A 20,364-nucleotide genomic window follows, 5' to 3' on the forward strand; every position below is an offset into this window, starting at 1 on the left:
GCTGTTAATTGGACGTTAATTAATTAAACGAACAAAACCAATTATAAAGTTTAATCTTGGCTTGATTTGTTGGTGATTTTTTTTGATGTCAAATTATGATTGATGAAGATGATTGGAATCTAATATTGACGTTTTCATCAACACACATGAACATTGTAAAGTTATTTGATATAATGTATCATTTATATCGACGGAAGAAATATACATGTATTTGCCTGGTATTTTCATTTATTAATTATAGAAATATATGAGATTAATTCAGATAATCAGGAATAAAGTTTTCTGATACTAGAATTTATAAAAATACATGAAACAAATTTCCATTCCTAAATGATTACATCATTCAAAATAAAAAAAAATAATAATAAAAATTATATTGCCAATGCAATTTACAATATATAGATACATAGTTATAAAAAAAAAAAAAAAAAAAAAAAAAGATAAATGAATAATAAATAGAAACCAAGGAAAATATGTCAAGACATCGGAAACAGGCAAGATAAAAGTTATAAAAGCGATGAAAAGAAATATGTTACAAATCTTTTTGTATAGGTATTTTTCATTTATTTTATTTATTATGCCTATAATTTCGTTTCTTAAATTTACAAAATTCCTTAACACCAATTTCATTTCTCAGAATGCTCATAGAAATTTTAATATTGTGTATTCATTGTAGTGATTTTACTATTTAATTTCATTTTTAAGATGATAGTCCTGATAAATGAATGCATCGCCAAAACACATGATTCACATTGTGCATGTCCCCATATGGGCCTCACAGGTAATGTTCCTGGAGGTTGGCGCATGCGCGGCGGCAGTTTACAAAATGTCGGTCGATTTTAGCCGAGAAATTGTCAACATTAGATTCAAATGCATCTACCTGATTAAATAATGGTGATAAAGTTAAAAACTCGACGTCTACAGTTAGAATAACATCCCCTACTAACATCCAGGTATGTGTCAAAGCCGTGTTTGATCGGAATAGTTTTTGACAAGACATAATCGATGATTTGGTTTCCCACACCTTTATAGAGGGACCTTGCAGTAGCGGAAAAGTCAGTCAGAAGTTGATATCTTTTCCGCTACAACAGTAGCTATTCTTAACATACAGGCAATACTCTTTCGCGTCAATTCCACGTGAAGAAATATTACCTGTGTATTCATATTAAGAATTGATTTCTTCTATACGAAGTCTTAACTGATTAAAAAAATATGTTCCAAATACCGATACATAATTAGACGACTTAATATCTTAAATGCGTTTCTACGGCATGACATGTGTTACAGACGTTCAAAATTAGATTAAAAACTAAAATTCAACAAACGTGTCAAAATATGAAAAGGCATCATATTTCCATGCATGGAACAATCTAACCTGGACTTAATACGCATATTTGTGCGTTTTTCTTCGTGAATTGGAAGGTCAATTTATGTTACATGTATACTTTCATTTTATAATCACAATGCAATCGCACAAAAAGTTTCATAAGTTTGTAAGAAAAAAAGCGGGTGAAGGGCGTATTTTACCAATCTGACTATCTACCTACATGTATGGCGCGCCCATGTAATGCAAATCTGAAAATTTAAACATGTTGATCAATACGATACTGAAACAGACTTTAAAAGTGTGTTATATATGTATACTCACGTGTAAGCTAGCAGTATTTGTAGGATGCAAATAAGCTAGCTTATTAATGAAGGAAAATTCCTTAACGCTGAAGCATCTCATTATGCAAAACCATACAGTATCCTATATGTTCACCCTTTATTGTGAAATTCGATTATTTCATAAGATTGGTGAATGGATATATATTAAATTGAGTGCTGATATGAAATCAAAAGGCTTTAGGTTAGTCTGCGTGTGAAGCCATGGGATCCTTACAACCAGGTAGGTTCATATCATCATGTGTTTGTTATAAATCGATTATTATCACTTATGAACCAAATATTTACATGGCATGTAATGCATTTGGCAGGATTTTTATTGGGAAACACTGAGCAATGAGAAAAAATAAATATAGATATATATATATGTTACTTAGATCTTTGTCGAAGGCTGTTACACATAGTTAACACAAAATGGCAACAGAATGACGCCTACATACTACACTTTGACCTGGTCGATGCTAACACTTTAAAAAAAATCTCGAAAGTTTTAAAATCAATCGAATATTGATCAGACGAAAGTTTGAAAAGGCGAACATAATTTTCTAGCCTGAACACATTTTTAATATTTCATTTTTTTACTATGTTATAAAACTTACTCCACGGGAAGAAAACAACATTTAATTACTTTCCGACAGGACAAACCTACCCACATTAGCAGTGAATAAGTATAAACTTAATACATTTCAACTTTTAAGTTAATTTTTTAGACGGGTTATACTCATCAATACATATTAGAAAATAGGTTATTGAGGACAATCCTATGGGTCATAGCATCATTAAATGGAGCTGCAGTTTATGTAGCAAATTTGGAGTGTAACATCTTGTCGTAGTCTATTTAAAACACTGGTGTCACACGCGTATATCTTTTTGTTTGTTTGTTTGATTAATTAACGTCTTTACATAGAATGTACTGCATATTTTACATTACATACATTTGAATATTATATTCGAACCACAAGAACTAGGGCATTCTTGGTTGAATGTATTGATTCTATTCAAAATTTTCTCAACAGTCAGAATGTTGATGTAATACAATCCTTAAATTCTGTTGGTCATCTTAATGTCAATATGTTGCTTATCGATGGTGTCCCTTCATTTGATTCTAAAGTCATTTGGGAGGTAGCATGGAATGCGCTTCTTATTGTTCAATATATCCTTTTAACTACAACGTAAAAGATGAATAAAAAGAGTTGTATATTTATAATGTTAAATATGAATATACAATTCTAAAACTAACTCTGGGTTATATGGAATCTAACATATAAAACATAGAACGTAACTTGTATAAATATAATTTATTTTTGATTGTGGAAATAATAAATGATGTTTGGTCCGTATAGAAGGAAAAGTATGTGAGATTAGTTTCTGGTATATTCTGATTGCCAGAACAAGGCTGTTACTGCAGATATGAACTTGCAAATCTGATCACTCGCCTATTCCTATAAAATTGGAATTAAACAATACCATGGGAAAGGGATATGGTATGATAGTCGTCTCATGGATACGGAATATGTAAACCTAAGAAACCACTAATGTGCTATTACTGAACGATGTTTCTAAAGCAAAGGCCAAATTAAAATATCAAGGGAAAAGAAAGGAAAAAAATATCACTAAGCCATAGGTACTATGTCCTAATGTGAAAAAGTATGTGAATATTCCAACAAACGTGAAAAACACAATTTAATTTGAGAAATCCAAAGCTAATAGATGACAATGGAGAAGAAATAAGCAATTTACATTATATACTTAAACAACCGCCATTTTACTCAATTTCATAATGCAAAAAAGAACACAGTTTAATTACCTGATATCGTTCTTTGTTTATAATAACCCGTTTATCACAGATAACCAAAGTAATACTGTGAGTAACCCACTACAATTTGAGAAATTTAAAAAAGTTTTGAAAAGTAATTAATGGGACATCCATAGGATAAATAATATAAATTAAATGGCCCTATCTTAGTCTTTCTGTAAAGATTCATTTCCATGCAAAAGTGGTAGCATATATGAGGATAATTAGTGGCAATATGAAAAAAGAACAGAAAGTAATCAATCCGATATTTTATTTACGATTTTGAAAAGGTCTTTGATTCATAAGTGGCCATTTATTGATTAAAGAACATTTCTGCCTATGCCAGGGTGACCTTTTGTGTCCGTATCTGTTGATTATTTGTATTAAATTACTAAATGCAACATTGCAATTCGCATCTAATGTAAAAGGTATAAGTTTGAATAATCCTGAATATTTCATCAGTCAGTACACATGTTACTATACATTTACGATTAGCAAAGACAGTATATCTGATCGACATCTATGGAGAGTATTTTGCTCTCAAAACAAATTTTGATACAGGTCATGTGCTCTATGGATTGGGGAGGAGATCGAAACAGCATAACCTGTCATGAAAACTAATGTTATCGATGGGAATAAATTATTTTAGGAGTTAAATATTAATTATCAAAAGCTCTATATAGGAAGTTTTACTAAAAAAAATCAGTTAAGTCTCTTCAAATCTGTCGTATTGGTAATTTAGAAACAATTATATGACTGATCTATTCGAATGTTATTGTGAGGTTTACTAATGAATTGTGTTGTGAAAATATCAACTATGATTCCTAGTCCACATATATATGACGTAGATCTCAAACTATACAATTTAGGTCCTAAAAGGTTATTGTTTTTTTTTTTTTATTTCATATGGAATATTGATAATTTCAAGAGCAATTTCTTAATTGTTTATATTATTAAAGACAATATTTTGAAAGTTCACTTATTTATTTTGGTAAAGACATGTGTGACAAGTTATTATGCGCATTCAAAAACATGACTTGGAGATATCAAGAAAGTTAGAGGAAATAAAATATGCCCCACACTTATCTGAGATGGAACTTTAATTTTATATTTTGAATACATTGTGACCCATGCTGACATACCGAGTACTTGTCATTTATGTCTTGTATATATGATTATAACAATATTCAAAAGACAGAAAGGCTTTTAAAGCAAGGTTAACCGTTTCCTATCCGTAGACTCCGTCATATTATTTTATATTTATATTTATTTACTTTATTTTCTATAGTTTTACCTTTTAACTACTGTCGATGCCGTAGGTATCTCTAAGTCATTTCAAAAGTTTGCGCTCCTTTTTCCCTTACGCGTGCATACATTTTGTAATGTGGCGTTTGAAGAACAGATATTGTGAAACTAATAAATAGATTCAACGTTAGTTCAAACATTCTTTTTTCCTTTTTTGAAACAGTTGGGGGGAATATATAAAAGACTGCATGATTAAAAATATGCGTTTCGTTTGTCTAGAATCAGCTAGTGATGTTCATTACACGAACACGGAAAGGTCATCAAATCTGAGCATTTCTTCCAAACTTCCCGACTTAGAAATGTCCGTTTTACAAAATGGAGTCGTTCTTCAAGGGATACCCGACCAACCGAATGAAAATGAAGGAGGGGGAAATGCTGCTTCAAATGGAACCTATAATCCCGGATTTGTGCCAGACGATTTCAATGATATATCCCTGGGACCAAAAAAGGATACAGGAATTTCCTCTCTGTCCAATAGTCAAGACAATTTGTCAAAAGGCAATACAAATATTTTAGCACCACCCTACAAAATCAACCCGGACAGTACCGCTTCAACACCAGTGATGCAAAGAAGTCGAGCTCCTTCTAAAGTTTCATTTTCTGGTGAAACTAAAGTGTCAATTTATAAACGAACGGATAGTGTTCCTGGGGGGGAGAAAGGATTTTGCGAGAAGATTACGTCCCTAAGATGGCAGGTAGCGCTGATGTGCTGTCTGATAGCATCTCTGACTATCACCATTCGGCAGTGTATGAGTATGGCCATCGTTTGTATGGGTGGACAGACCTTCGAACCTCTCACAAATGTCAGCCAGCAAAATGATTCCTTCTTCTCATCTTCTCCTGTTATAGACGTAAGTGGCTTTTTTTCTCCTTTTATCGTCGGAAAATTGTTTTGTTAATTCATTTGGTCGGTAACGTATTTCGTCCGTCCGTTACCAATCGACTTCTTTATAACCACTGGTTAGAATCTGCCAAATTGGACTGAAAGAGTTTTTACAGGGTGTGGACTCAAAATTATATAAATCAGGCTGAATCAAATGAAATCTGAGGAGCGAGGCCAAAAAGGGTCATTATGTAATTTTCATATTAACAACTTCTCTAAAGCCATGTTTTGGATTGCATTCATATTGTACCAATACATCCGTATTGGCGGGGGTTCAAAATTTTACAAATGGTTAGTCTGACCCAAGGGACCTGATGATTGGGGCCAGATAGGGTCTATGTTAGTAATGTTTGACTATGACCCTGTATGTAGAGCGTAAGAATATGTATTTTGCCCCTTTAATCTGATCTTTATAGAGACAAAATAAAGGATCATATCATTTTTCTTCTTCCTAACGTATCCTATGTCACTGCCTTACTTCTGAACTCGGGTTCAAGAACTTCGTCCCTATGAGGAAGGCTTTGGTTCCGGTCCCTCGTTGAGACGCACGATAATATAACTCGCAGCTTCTGCTCCTGCTAAGCGCTCAGTATAAAGGTAGTGAGTGGTAGGACAGGATTGTTTTTCCGTTATCAGTATAATATAACCAGGTGGGGTGTGAAGGGTGGTTTCAAAAGTAGCCATCTTCATGTAAATGGATCTGTCTCCTCTAAAATGAGCTATGGAGATGTCCTCCATATCTAATTGGTAACATCACTATTGGATGGGGGATTCAAATTGAGAATATTTCATGAATTAATCATCTTTCATAAAATTACAACTCGTGTGAATTTACAGAGGTTCTTTTTGACGACAACAAAACCATGGGTTAATTCAGATTACGGAATGTATCAATTTTGTTTTATCAATATTTTCGACTGTTCTTCAATTATGTATACTTTTGCGTTATAAATACTATTGTGTTTTTCTTTGCTGCAAAATTCTTTTATTTTTTTTCAACAGCAAATTCAATGAACGCATTTAAGTGATAAATGAATTAATAATCATCGACGTGAACAACGTCACATATAGATAAGCATACCGAATACAATATCCCAACATGCAAAGGATGGTGGTGTTTTTCGGTCATTGTAATGTCAACAGATTATCACTTTGTCCCCAATCGCAGGAAAAACCGATTTACGTGTCTCTGACCATCAGTCAATATACGTACAATGTAATTGCCTAGGTTGCACCAAACAATACCTTCTGTTCTGTGTATGCTAACTAGGATGTTTACGTCAGGTGAACTTCCAAGTTTCACCTATCTAGAACCATATATCATAACATCTGGCTTCACTTCCTCGGTCAGATACCTACATTACTAATGAAACAGTTTGCTCCACGTTGAGCATAAAGAGAGTGGCGGCAGACTGACTTTCCCATTGTAGTAATAATGTGTGTTTAGGTGGAATACACTACATATACCACCATCCACTATGGTCAGTTTGTTTGTGTATTTGATTGATTAACGTCCTATTAACAGCATGTATGTTGAGCGAAATGTGTGTTTTGGAGACTGGTATATTTATGTTGTGTCTTCTTTTATAGTGGAAATGTTGGCCTTTTTATAGTGCTATACCACTGAAGCATGCCGCTGTAGACACCAAGCAACACACCCCACTATGGTCAGATATAACTACAAAATGGACAAGATGTCCCCTTTTACACGGAGACACTACAGTAACATACACCAGTCTCTGGGTCCTGTTCCCTGGTCGACACAGTCACCATAGTCTATAAAAGTGGTAGTTTCTGCTCCTGCTTAGCGTTCAGTGTAACGGGAGTGGGACGACTGGTTCGCCCGTTGTCATTATTATGTGATCTAGTGTAATGTGTTGCATATTGTCTTAGGCGGCATATAAAGCACTATGAAAAGGGGCAACAATTCCATTATAGAAGAAGACACAACAAGAATATGCCAGTCTCCCAAAACACGTATCGCACAATTCACACACACACTAGCACATACAAGGGAGGCCGTCCTTGAATGACCCTGGCTTTTGATAGGATTGCTTCTTATAGAATGTAACGCAAACTATTTTATTTGTAAAACCCTTACTTATCAATAGTGTAATCGTTAATTATTTTTACAGTAATCATTGATTGGTAACTATGTTAAAAACTATATTTAGGGATCGAGCATAGACTTGACTGATATTGCGGCATAGTCCCCGACATTCATGTCCATTTCTGCTACAGAGTAACCTTTCGTTGGTTTGGATAATATTTACTAAATAAAACCGGTATTACTTGATTGTATGCCCAATTCTCAAGTATCAATATGAAGCAAAAATGTGTACTGACATGTCAAACTGATAGCAAACCGATTCGTAATTTTAAGTTTTTCTTTATAAAGTATTTGCTATATACATGTATATATACTGACTTTGAATAATATATAATTAAATGACTATTTTTCTTTTGTAATTTGATACGTTTAAAATCTTTCTTCTGAATTGCTGAATTGTTCTGTTTAAGATGGATTTCGGTTTAAGTCAAATATTGAGTAGATTTTTGCATTATTTGCTATTCCGGCATTAAAAGAAAAGACAAGATGAGGTATAGTAATTTTAATACGTGTATTTACGGTCGCAATGTTTTTTAACATGTTACTACAAGCAACTGGTTTGACATAACACGGAGCATGTTTATTTTTTCCTTCTTTCCTCCTCGACAGAAATACATGGTCCGGTGGAACCCGGAAACTCAAGGACTTGTATTGTCATCCTATTACTACACTTTTCCTATCACGCCGCTTATTGGAGGATTTTTAGCGGGAAGATTTAGCGGGAAATATACCATCTTCATTCAAGTGATCGTCATGTGTGGAGCCTCGATAGTGATTCCTTTCATCGCCTTCCTGAATCCAATCTATGTTATGATCGCCCGAGCTGTAGTAGGCTTGGCATCGGTAAGCATGATATGATCATTTTTCAATTGACAGATATATAAGATCTTATAAGGTGCTCATTTCATATGAAATTGTATGAAACGAGTCTGAAAATTTTGTCTGCAAACCTTGGCCAAGAAACCTTAAAATGTCGATACGAGTGTTAAAATCTCATTTGGAATGAACTTTTAGATAGATTATATTATACAACTACATTAATCTAAATTTCATAGAAATTCATATTGGGGTGTGCTGCAAAGATACATCATTATCCACCTATACAGCCGTCCTCGAATCCTGACGTCACGCCATTGTGTTCTGGCATCACATCAGTTTTTCTGTCTTAGCGTCCTTTCCGGTACAATCAATACATTACTTTAGTGACATGTAAAATATTACTTGGACAAAGTCAACAGGCGGATTAGCGTAATAATAGCGTGTGGTGAATATGCTTAATGTGCATAGAGTGCCGATATGGGCAGTTGCCTACGGTCACACGCGAGTATGGGTTCGTATACTAGCATGACCAGGTGTAAACTAATCGTTAATGGTCACGGTCTTCATACCATCACCTTATGGCGAGTTGACTCCCGAGAGGTGAAACCCAACTCCTTGGAACACCAACCTGCCCAGTATCCTCACAACAATAGGATGGAATGACTTTGGAAATGTTTTTCCTGTATTTACAATATTAGAACAAACCAATTAAAGTCGTAGCCCTTTACATTATTTCTATAGATTTATCTTAATTTCTTTATTGTGTTACAGGGTGGACTGATGCCATCAACTGTCCAACTATTATCAAAGTGGGCCCCACGATCTGAACGTTCCCGAATGTTATCAATCGTCAACTCAGGTAGGGATATAAAACTGAACTATTCAGAATGACAAAAAAAAATTGAAATTCCGATAGAAATACAAAAATTACATTCAGATAAAAACATGCAAGAAGACATAATACGATTATTATATTATACTACAGTCTACAAAACAGACATCTCGTATTTCACACACGCGAGACAACATAACACGAATTTACTACAGTCTACAAAAACACGCATCTCGTTTTCACACAGTATTTCACACACGTACAGAATATATTACAGTCAACAAAACACATCTCGTATTTCAACACGGAAGACAACATAACACGAATATACTACAGTCACAAAACACACATCTCGTATTTCACACACGAAGACAACATAACACGAATATATACAGTCTACAAAAACACGCATCTCGTATTTCAACACGGAAGACAACATAACACGAATATACTACAGTCTACAAAAACACGCATCTCGTATTTCAAACACGGAAGACAACATAACACGAATATACTACAGTCTACAAAAACACGCATCTCGTATTTCACACACGGAAGACAACATAACACGAATATACTACAGTCTACAAAAACACGCATCTCGTATTTCAACACGGAAGACAAATAACACGAATATATATACAGTCTACAAAAACACCATCTCGTATTACGAAGACAAATAACACGAATATACTACAGTCTACAAAAACACATCTCGTATTTCAACACGAAGACAACATAACACGAATTTACTACAGTCTACAAAAACACGCATCTCGTATTTCAAACACGGAAGACAATATAACACGAATATACTACAGTCTACAAAAACACGCATCTCGTATTTCAAACACGGAAGACAACATAACACTAATATACTACAGTCTACAAAAACACGCATCTCGTATTTCACACACGGAAGACAACATAACACGAATATATTACAGTCTACAAAAACACGCATCTCGTATTTCACACACGCAAGACCACATAACACGAATTTACTACAGTCTACAAAAACACGCATCTCGTATTTCACACACGGAAGACAATATAACACGAATATACTACAGTCTACAAAAACACGCATCTCGTATTTCACACACGGAAGACAACATAACACGAATATACTACAGTCTACAAAAACACGCATCTCGTATTTCACACACGCAAGACAACATAACACGAATTTACTACAGTCTACAAAAACACGCATCTCGTATTTCACACACGGAAGACAATATAACACGAATATACTACAGTCTACAAAAACACGCATCTCGTATTTCACACACGGAAGACAACATAACACGAATATACTACAGTCTACAAAAACACGCATCTCGTATTTCACACACGGAAGACAACATAACACGAATATACTACAGTCTACAAAAACACGCATCTCGTATTTCACACACGCAAGACAACATAACACGAATATACTACAGTCTACAAAAACACGCATCTCGTATTTCACACACGGAAGACAACATAACACTAATATACTACAGTCTACAAAAAACACGCATCTCGTATTTCACACACGCAAGACAACATAACACGAATTTTACAGTCTACAAAAACACGCATCTCGTATTTCACACACGGAAGACAATATAACACGAATTTACTACAGTCTACAAAAACACGCATCTCGTATTTCACACACGGAAGACAACATAACACGAATTTACTACAGTCTACAATAACACTCATCTCGTATTTCACAGAAATCCTAATTTTATCTTTTATTATTATTTTTTATTTTTATTTTAATTTATGATAGTAAATTTATATTCAGGTCAAACTGGAGAGGTATTGAAATTCAAACAAACCATGCGTCTTAATTTTCCTTGTGTCACAAACGTTCGCGTACAACTTAAAATTAGATTTTTAGGCCTATACATGCAATAAATTGTAACCTTTTATTTTGATAGGCAAAATATACTAAAAAAAACAGCCCCATTTGCAAAAAATCATTTCTCTAGATTTATAATACATATATTAAACCAGATATATAAGATGAAGATGTCTACGTTTACGTACAGTACTACGAGTCGTACATTACATGTGTGTGTATATCCAAACTTGAACTGCATGCAGTGTAGATTTTACGTATAAATCATAAGTTTCCTGACCTTCCCGAATTCATATTGTCGATAATGAAAACTAAGCCGGGTACTAATTAATAAAGAAAATAACCCAAACGACAATTTGATTAATCTAAGAATATTATAATTGTTTATGTTGACATATCATCGGTCCTCGCTGATACATGTGTACATATGAAAGTCCCGTCCATCCTCGGCACAAACACCAAATTGTAACATCCGAACACCTTCAAGTCATATTTAGTCCCGCCCATCTTTTAAACGAACCATCCAATGAGAAAACGTTTTGATTCTCGACGCCGGAGAGTACTTGTCTTTGATCATATACTATTTATACTTTTCGTAATTGTATTATACTTTTGGCGTTCACATATAGGGTTCAACGTCAGTAAGTGGGCATCATTTTGTTTATCGTATCTTTTAATTTTAAATGGCTGTTTTAATAAAATAACGTCAAAGCTTAAAATTGAATTTTTTCTAACATACCCTTTTGTATTATCAGGACAAAGCATTGGAAACATTCTCACCTTTATGTTATCTGGATTCATCTGTTCAATACCTTTACAAAACGGGTGGCCATTCATCTTCTATATATTTAGTAAGTATGCTGGATATTGGAGTAGGATTTTATTTACCTTTCATTTTCTTATATTAGTGAGTATGCTGGATATTTTGATTTCATTTAATATCGTAACTCTCAGATATTCGTTTTTTGAGACTGGACTACTTCTGCAGCTATATTTGATACCGAATTTACTCTTAATTTTATATGATTTCACTGAAAATATTCTAACCAGATTTATTATCTTGACTAAACACCGTAAAATGCTATCAGAAACAACCTTTATTTTTTGCCAACACTGATGAAAAGTCGTGTGAATGCCAGATTAAACTAAGAAAAGCAACCAGGACAGAATACATTTCGCAGAAATCTATTTATTGTTTAATATATTGTGAATATTTGTATGGATGCAGCTTCATTGAACTTCTTGAGCATCTTCCTATGGCTGTTTGTGGTCTACGATTCACCAGAGGTTCATCCTAGAGCAACTGCACGAGAGGTAGCTTACATCTTAAAGGAACGAAGAAGCAGTGCGGCAAAAGTAAGTTGTTTTACCAGGAACAAACATTGTAGACAAAAGGACGAGGAGTGTCCACTTATGCTCTCTGGTGGCCATGACCGATAAGGAATATTTTTTGTTGACATAAATTAGGGGGTTAGGACATCATGATATGACATATTATTAAGCTCAGGTCGGCGTTCCTTGTGAATTATGGTGGGGTAATTAGAAGGGACAATTTCATAATTTTTGCAGTTTTATTGGAACCAAATGATATTATTGAATATTATATATACAATATATTTGCATATTACAATTTTGAGCAAAAAATATAGTTGACTAGATGGGATTGGGGAGGGGGAACACAGGGGATATTTTTAGCCATCATCAGATAGTGGGCTATTCAAATCGCTTTTCGTCCGTGCTCCGTGCTCCGTCCTTCCGTCCGTTATTATTTCTTGTTACCGCTATTTCTCAGAAAAGGGCTGAAAGGATCTTTCTCAAATTTCATGTGTTGGTTCCCTTAGGGCCGAATTGTGCATATGCATTTTGGGGCGATCAGTAAACAAGATGGATACCAGGATTTTGATAGTTAAATTTGTTACCGCTATTTCTCCGAAAGTACTGAAGGGATCTCTCTCAAATCCCTCTGGGATCTCTTGTTTAACTTTTAAAATTTCAAAACACCAATAATTGTATTACTATGTTCATAATTAAGATTAACTGGCTCAAATAGTATTGTTTTTCTGTAATTATTTACTTTTGAGAGAATTTAATTATATATAATACGATTCACATTTAAAACATTTACAAAATCATTATTGCATTTCAAGATGTTGTAGCAAAGTATTTGAGCACGTTTATGACCCTATGCACATAAGCAAAATCATTTATGGTGTTTTAAAGATTAAAAAAAACACCACTTACCCCTCCACCCCCTCTCCTTGCTCCCCCTCCCAATCCCATCTCATCCAGATTTTTTGCCTAAATTTATAATATACAAATATATTGCCCAATGCCATTGAATATAATGTATAAAACATATTTTCTGGTATATCATGACACCAAATGATAAATTCTTGAATAATTGACATTTAACAAAATTAGGTCACTATGACCTATTTTTGACACTAAGTTATCCACAAGTAGACGGATTATAATTCTTGAAAAATCATTCAAAAATATCATTTAGGTCATACAAAACTGGACGAAACAGGAAATTGCCCCTCCTGTTTAACCCCCCCCCACCAATAACTCACAAGGGACTCTGATCTTACCTTAATGATATGTCATATCATGATGTCCTAACCCGCGGGTATCTGTAAACAAAAAATAATACTTATCGGCCATGGCCACCAGATGGCCCAAACTGACACTCCTCCTGTTATATTGGATATTGTGTGAATGTCTCAGTGATCTCATTTGCTAATACTAGTTCTTTAAATGTTATTCTTTCATGCCTACCGGTGTAATAATGGCTGGTCTAGGGCAAAACACCATGTCGCCTGAGGCTGTATTGCATGGCTGCCCATGCAATAAAGCCTCGTGACGTCACGGCGTCAAAACATCGGTAAAATTTTAACATTGTTTTCACAAATATGACAGGTTCTAATATAAAAGATGCAAACAACGGAATTTATGTTGAAAATATCACGTAATTTTTCACGTATGGAAAATAGAGTTCCAGTCGTGGATTCTTTGAATTAATTTCAAAATTGTGGGATATTTTAGTTGTAAAATTGCAATTAAACGTCGAGGTATGAAAGAAAAATACTCTTTCATAAGTGGATATGAAGGATAGAGATATTCTACCCTCTGGATCATAAAATGTAGTAAAACCCCTCGGGATCAGGAAATGTTGCAAAACCCTCGGCAAGCCTCGGGTTTTACTACATTTTGTGACCCGCGGGTAGAATATCCCTATCCTTCATATCCACATATAAAAAAATCTTATAATATTTAACACTTCGGCTCACGTGAATCCATTTTAGAAACGCCGATAATTCAATATTGCTTTTGTGACGTCGAATTTCCCAGGGTGGCACCCTAAGGTTTTCACTATTATTTTACGAAGCTTGCATATCAAATGACATTGTCGATATCTGAAATCAACTTCATACCCAATATAATAATTAGGAACCTTTAATTTGATTGATATGGCATTATACCTCTCGAATAGAATATACATTTGTACATAAAATGATGAGCCTGGGCTACGCCGTTGGTTACCACTGCAAATCTAATTAAAGTCATATAGTGATAAGGTTGTCCGGCTGTCCGTTTTCTACTGTCCGTTTTCTACAATTATGTAAGGAACTGTTGCTCTGATGTCCATTTTACCTTAAGGATTCGTTTCATGACCATTAATTAAATATAACTTACTATGACAAAAATGATTTACGGTATTAGTTTTTAAATTGGTTTATTTTATTTATTTATTTTTCATATTTTTTCATATCTTAATTATACTATGTATCGTTATGAAGGAACTAATAAAATGGATAAAAGAGATATGTTATTGTAGACATTTACATGATCATTTAACAAAATAACTAAGTGAGTTAAAGCAAATGGTAGCAGTGCTCACTTTTACCAGATACCTTGGATAAATATTTCCGATATTTTTATCAGATGCCATCACCGCCATGGTTGCGCTTGATACGTTCGCCGCCATTTTGGGCTCTGCTAATCGCACATATGACCCACCTGTACATCTTTACTGTGATAGGAACATTTCTACCGCTGTACATGGAAGACGTTCTCAAGTTTGACCCCACTTCTGTAAGTAAATTAATCAACGGCTTCGTTTTTTATGTAATGTCGCTATAATTGCTGTGTTTATTCGATGAATGTAAAACTACAAAATACACTTAGAACAACGAAAATAACAAGAATTTAAGAAACATCATTTCAGTCCTTACAATACCCTTTGAAGGAAATCATTTATTTCATGATATTTCTTTAGGAATTTCGGATTAAACTACGATTATGTATGTTTTCGAAATAAATCAGTTTGATACGAATAAAATAAGTGATATTGATCAACATCTTATTACATTGCACTTTTTATCAGCCATTTGATTTAGTTGATACATTAATTAGATTATTTTGAATTGGTAGAACGGATTGTTGTCATCCCTGCCCTTCATTGGAAGATTTATTGGAGCGTTGTCTGTTGGCTTTCTTGCGGATAAGTGTACGGAAAAGAAATGGTGTTCGGTTGGAACAACCAGAAAAGTTCTACAGAGTGTCGGTAAATAACGTTTTGATATATAAAATTCAGCTTAAAAGTCGGATATGGCATGGTTTTCTTTAAAAAACGGACTTTACATGGTTTGGGCCCAGTTTGGCCCTCAAATCCATTGATTTTTTTTATTCAGCAATGAATTATTGCATTTAAGATATTACGTACATCCTTCATTTAATTGTAATAACAAAATTCTAATTGTGTAGCAGTTCCTGTTGTTAAAATTCTAATTGTACATTAAACGAAGCAATGTTGTGTATTATTATGATGTGGTGTCCTGTGGTAAATATATTGACTTATTGGAAATAATGCACGAAATTTAAAGGAAGCATTCAATGGTGAGAAATTATGCCATAAGGGGCTGTGAGCGAAAAGTTTATTGCGTTATTTACTTCTTCTCTAGAACTAATGATTACAAGGGGCATTCCTAGGTTGTTGAGATTTAGATTATTAGTAATGACGGGGGCTTCCTGGCCCCCTTGGGGCCTGAGGAGCGGGGTCTTTTTGGCTCTTTTCAGATAAACGACTTCTCTCTGAAACTTAGCATTAGGTAGAGCTAGTAATGCAATGGTAGCATCAATTTAAGGCGGAGATTCACAATTGTACCAATAATGGGGCTGGTCATAATGCAATGGATAGTGGATAGCATTGGGATACAGAATACATTGAACATGTCTGTATCCCATCTCGTTCATATTACCTTTAACGTAATCAACACAGTGTTTAATTTCTATATAAATGACTTCTCTGAAACTAAACATGCGATAGCAGTTAACATGCAATGGTAGCATTCTTATAGGGCGGGGATTCAAAATTGTACACAAGATGGGGCTGACTCCCCGAGGCATGAGGTGCGGGCCAAAAGGATCAATTAAGCTACTATTTTCATATAATTTACTTTTTCTCTGAAACTATGTATTGAATAGCACTCATAGTAATATTGTATTTATAGCATCGTTAATGGTTGGGATTCAAAATTAAGCAAATCAATGGACCTTTTTTTTTTTCTAATTGTAGTCTTTGTGATAATTATTTTTAAAAAAAAACAGGTAAGCGATACAGGCCCTCTAGGCCTCTTGTTTGATAATTTTTGTCTAAGAATCTATAGAGCGCAATTTTGGTACGTTTTGCTTATAGAATGGTAACCTTAGCAACTTCAACTGAAATGATACATAACTATATCGTACCTTTTCTATTATGGATATACTCGAAATAACAGGTTTGAAAACTTGATCGATAAAGGGGACTAAAAGTGCCCAAACTGTACAAAGTCCTTTTAATGCAGACGTTACGGTTAAATTTGAACATCACTTTCCTTAGAGCTCAAACCACTGGCGCTGCAAACAATATCATGAATTGTCGACCAATTGATGTTTTTCATCATAGCTAAACATGATAAATTACCAATACATTTTCAATTTAAAATATTGACTTCTAACACCGACACCTATATATATATTTTACATAATATTATGATAATTCAATCTTAAATATTTATGTTTCGAGCTTTCCAGAAATGAAACCAGACGCTAACACCTTTGAAGAATACAGTCCTTTTCCTAGTATCCATCATTTTCTTCATTGTTTACAATTGATTTATTTAACCCGTGGATGGGATTTCAACATCGTTATCATTTGATGGTATTGGTTTATATCTTATCTATTTACATCGCTAATTTGTTCGTAGGTATGATTGGATCTGCCCCCTTCTTGATCGGCCTGAGTTATATAACTATGGAGAGAAGGACATTAGCTGTGGTATTGTTAGTGTGTTACTGGACTACACAATCAACAACAAACGCTGCGTTTCGTGTCAATCATCTGGACATAGCACCGGTGTAAGTTTGGTTAAGTTTTTGAGGTTGAAAGTCCTATGAACAAGTATGGTCAATTAAAGTCGTTATTACTTGCATGGAACGTGTTGCATGTGTATAGATGCCTGTATGTCAGCGGTTTATTTATTCTGTATATCCTTATAGTTGTTTAAATCTTTTTTTATAGTGTTATCTCACTGAATCATACTATCAAAGACACGGATCAGCACACCCTACACGGTTACATTATACAGAGTACTATTATTTTAAAAGTTAAATACTCTAGATAATTTTGATGTAATTTACTAGTCATATGATCTTAACTTCATTGTAAAATATGATCTTAAACGTACAGTTTAATTCCACTTTAATCGACTATTCTGTATCAACATACACATTATAACTTTACGTTAAAACGTAAAACGAATTGAGTACATAGTTGTGTTTGATATTCACAATATGTCTCCAATATTTTGCAAATCAATTTGTTTTTACATTACGACATAAACCGTAAAAACATCATCTTGTAAACGAGAAAATCAACAATTATTTGAAAAAAATTTACGAAATATCATTACAGTTATGCAGGCGTTGTGAACGGCATCACTCTGACGTGTGCTTCATTAGCTGCTCTGGTGGCACCTGTTATCACGGCGGCCATTACTGTCAACGTAAGTTCTATATACTGTTTGCACTTATAAATAATCATCCACTTTATTCACTAAATATTTAATTACCATAAGCTTTCAGTGTGGACTGTGGAACAACTTACTTTAGATTCTGTAGACATTGTGCTGGTCGACATCACGATGAAATAAGCCTTCTGTTTGAGAATTTGGAATATGTTTTATATTAAATTAAAGCCATAGAACACGTTCTTACCATTACATTTGATCATTGACACATTAATACATTTGTGACTCTATTTTAATTTAAATCGTATATATTTTGTTAAACTCTTTCAGGGAACGCGCGAGGAATGGCAGATTGTGTTCTTCATATGTGTAGGTCTTGGAGTGTTTGGTGCCATAGTATTCTGTGTATTTGGATCAGGAGAAGAACAAGAATGGGCAAAAGATCCAAATCTTAATGTTGACATAGACATATCCCAGATACCTGTGGATTCACAGTCAAACGCTTCTAGCAAAGAATCCTCCGGGTTTACGTTGGGTGGTAACCGTAGAAAATCTAACCAAATGTCAATGGGTAGTGACTCTCCAGCTTCCTCAATGTACGAACAGAAGAATAATAATGATGATTGTGTTGATTCTAATTTAGAAAAATCGCAGTTGTCTTTCATAACAGACCCACATATAAATGGTATTTCAGCGACAAATAAGCATTTGCAACAACCATTACCAATTATTAGTTCCGATAACAATCCTAGTTCTGACCAAATTGAACATGTCAATATTTCTACATCGCCAGTAAGTCCGACTGTCTCCTATGTAAGTTATGGGTTTGAAGATGCACATGAAGTAACTCATCCGGATGCCGCTATCCTGCCTGAACAAAACAGCAATCCGGCAGTTGGCATCGAGGAAACTTTAGAAGCTGAGGAAACTGATGACAACTCTAATGCAAGAAAGGAGTCTTTAGAGAGCAGTACTTACAACAATCTACAATCAAACGTCTCCAATCCAAATACAGAAGCTGGTAATTCTATGCACAGCAAAAACTATAAAAATCTAACTGTTGTTATGGGTAGCAATAACGCTTTGTCGGAGACAAACACGTCATCCAAAGCTACATTAGAAGTCACTCGTCTCTAACAGATCGTCATTATACGCATCGTAGGCATTATTGACTCAATAATTATATCACGATCTTTATTGTCACAGTTAATGCCTAATTTAGTGGTAATAATATGTAAGCGCTTAGTTGGTTAATAATAATGTAAGCGCTTTTGACGTTAAAATGTGGTTATGCATAGATACATAGATTTTTTTCTGTCGAAATAGGAATCTGTATTCCTTTCACAGTTAGCTCTATAATACCATGCTTAAGTTTTTATGAAATGAAATAAAATTGTAAAAAAAATGTAATGCTAATTGTATTTTTCTTTATGTCTCTATTTACGAATACAGGAATTTATCACGGCGCTAAACAGTTAAATCACTTGCGCCAAAATCTATACGTGTACAGTACAAAATATTCACATAAGATATACACTTATAGAATAATGTTGCAAGCAAAGATCATGTTTCTGAAAGTGGTAGTCCCGCATACATTAAAAGCTGTTTTATTTATATAATCAATTGTGATATTGCGAAATTAATAAGACCTACATATGTTATGTAAGAGTGTGCTATTTAAAAACATGTAGTTTGTTTATGTTTTGGAAATAAATATGTAGTTTGTTTATGTTTTGGAAATAAATATGAATAGCATTGCTTTGTTTGGTGGTTAATTCTGTTTACAAAATTTTTCTAAAGTCATCGAATTGAACGGTTAAGAACATAAAATTAGCAACCAAAATTTGATTTGGTTTTGTGCAATAATGATTGTTCTCGTTTTGGATGCCTCTTTAATTTCTTAAGTTAAAAAAAAACTACCCAGAACGCATACGATAGGCCTACTCGTGACATATAATACAAAGTTGTCATCAGGACTGTTTTATCAAACTTTTTTATAAGTTATTGACAAGCCATTTCCATTATAGAGAACAACCAACTAAATAATTGTTTATAGACAACAATGTTAAAGTTTGTTAAAGTTT

The 20,364-nt window shown here is 34.1% G+C and overlaps 1 protein-coding gene across 1 annotated transcript; it reads left to right on the forward strand.

The window, feature by feature from the left end:
- Nucleotides 1-1,756: 1,756 nt before the first annotated feature.
- Nucleotides 1,757-19,518, forward strand: LOC138318659 (sialin-like). Its single transcript, XM_069261238.1, has 11 exons — nt 1,757-1,888; nt 4,985-5,616; nt 8,368-8,601; nt 9,349-9,436; nt 12,026-12,121; nt 12,499-12,626; nt 15,216-15,365; nt 15,705-15,837; nt 17,519-17,669; nt 18,226-18,316; nt 18,611-19,518. Exons 1-11 carry the CDS (start codon nt 1,870-1,872, stop codon nt 19,415-19,417), a joined length of 2,529 nt encoding a protein of 842 aa, XP_069117339.1. The 5' UTR covers nt 1,757-1,869; the 3' UTR covers nt 19,418-19,518.
- Nucleotides 19,519-20,364: the final 846 nt, after the last annotated feature.

Source organism: Argopecten irradians, chromosome 1, assembly GCF_041381155.1.
Source record: "Argopecten irradians isolate NY chromosome 1, Ai_NY, whole genome shotgun sequence".
NCBI lineage: Eukaryota > Metazoa > Mollusca > Bivalvia > Pectinida > Pectinidae > Argopecten > Argopecten irradians.

Bases quoted from the DNA above. Each gene is read 5' to 3' on its own strand.
- LOC138318659 (XM_069261238.1), top strand. The intron at 9,437-12,025 runs GTAGGGATATAA...TTGTATTATCAG, and splicing joins GTTATCAATCGTCAACTCAG to GACAAAGCATTGGAAACATT. The intron at 17,670-18,225 runs GTAAGTTTGGTT...ATATCATTACAG, and splicing joins CATCTGGACATAGCACCGGT to TTATGCAGGCGTTGTGAACG.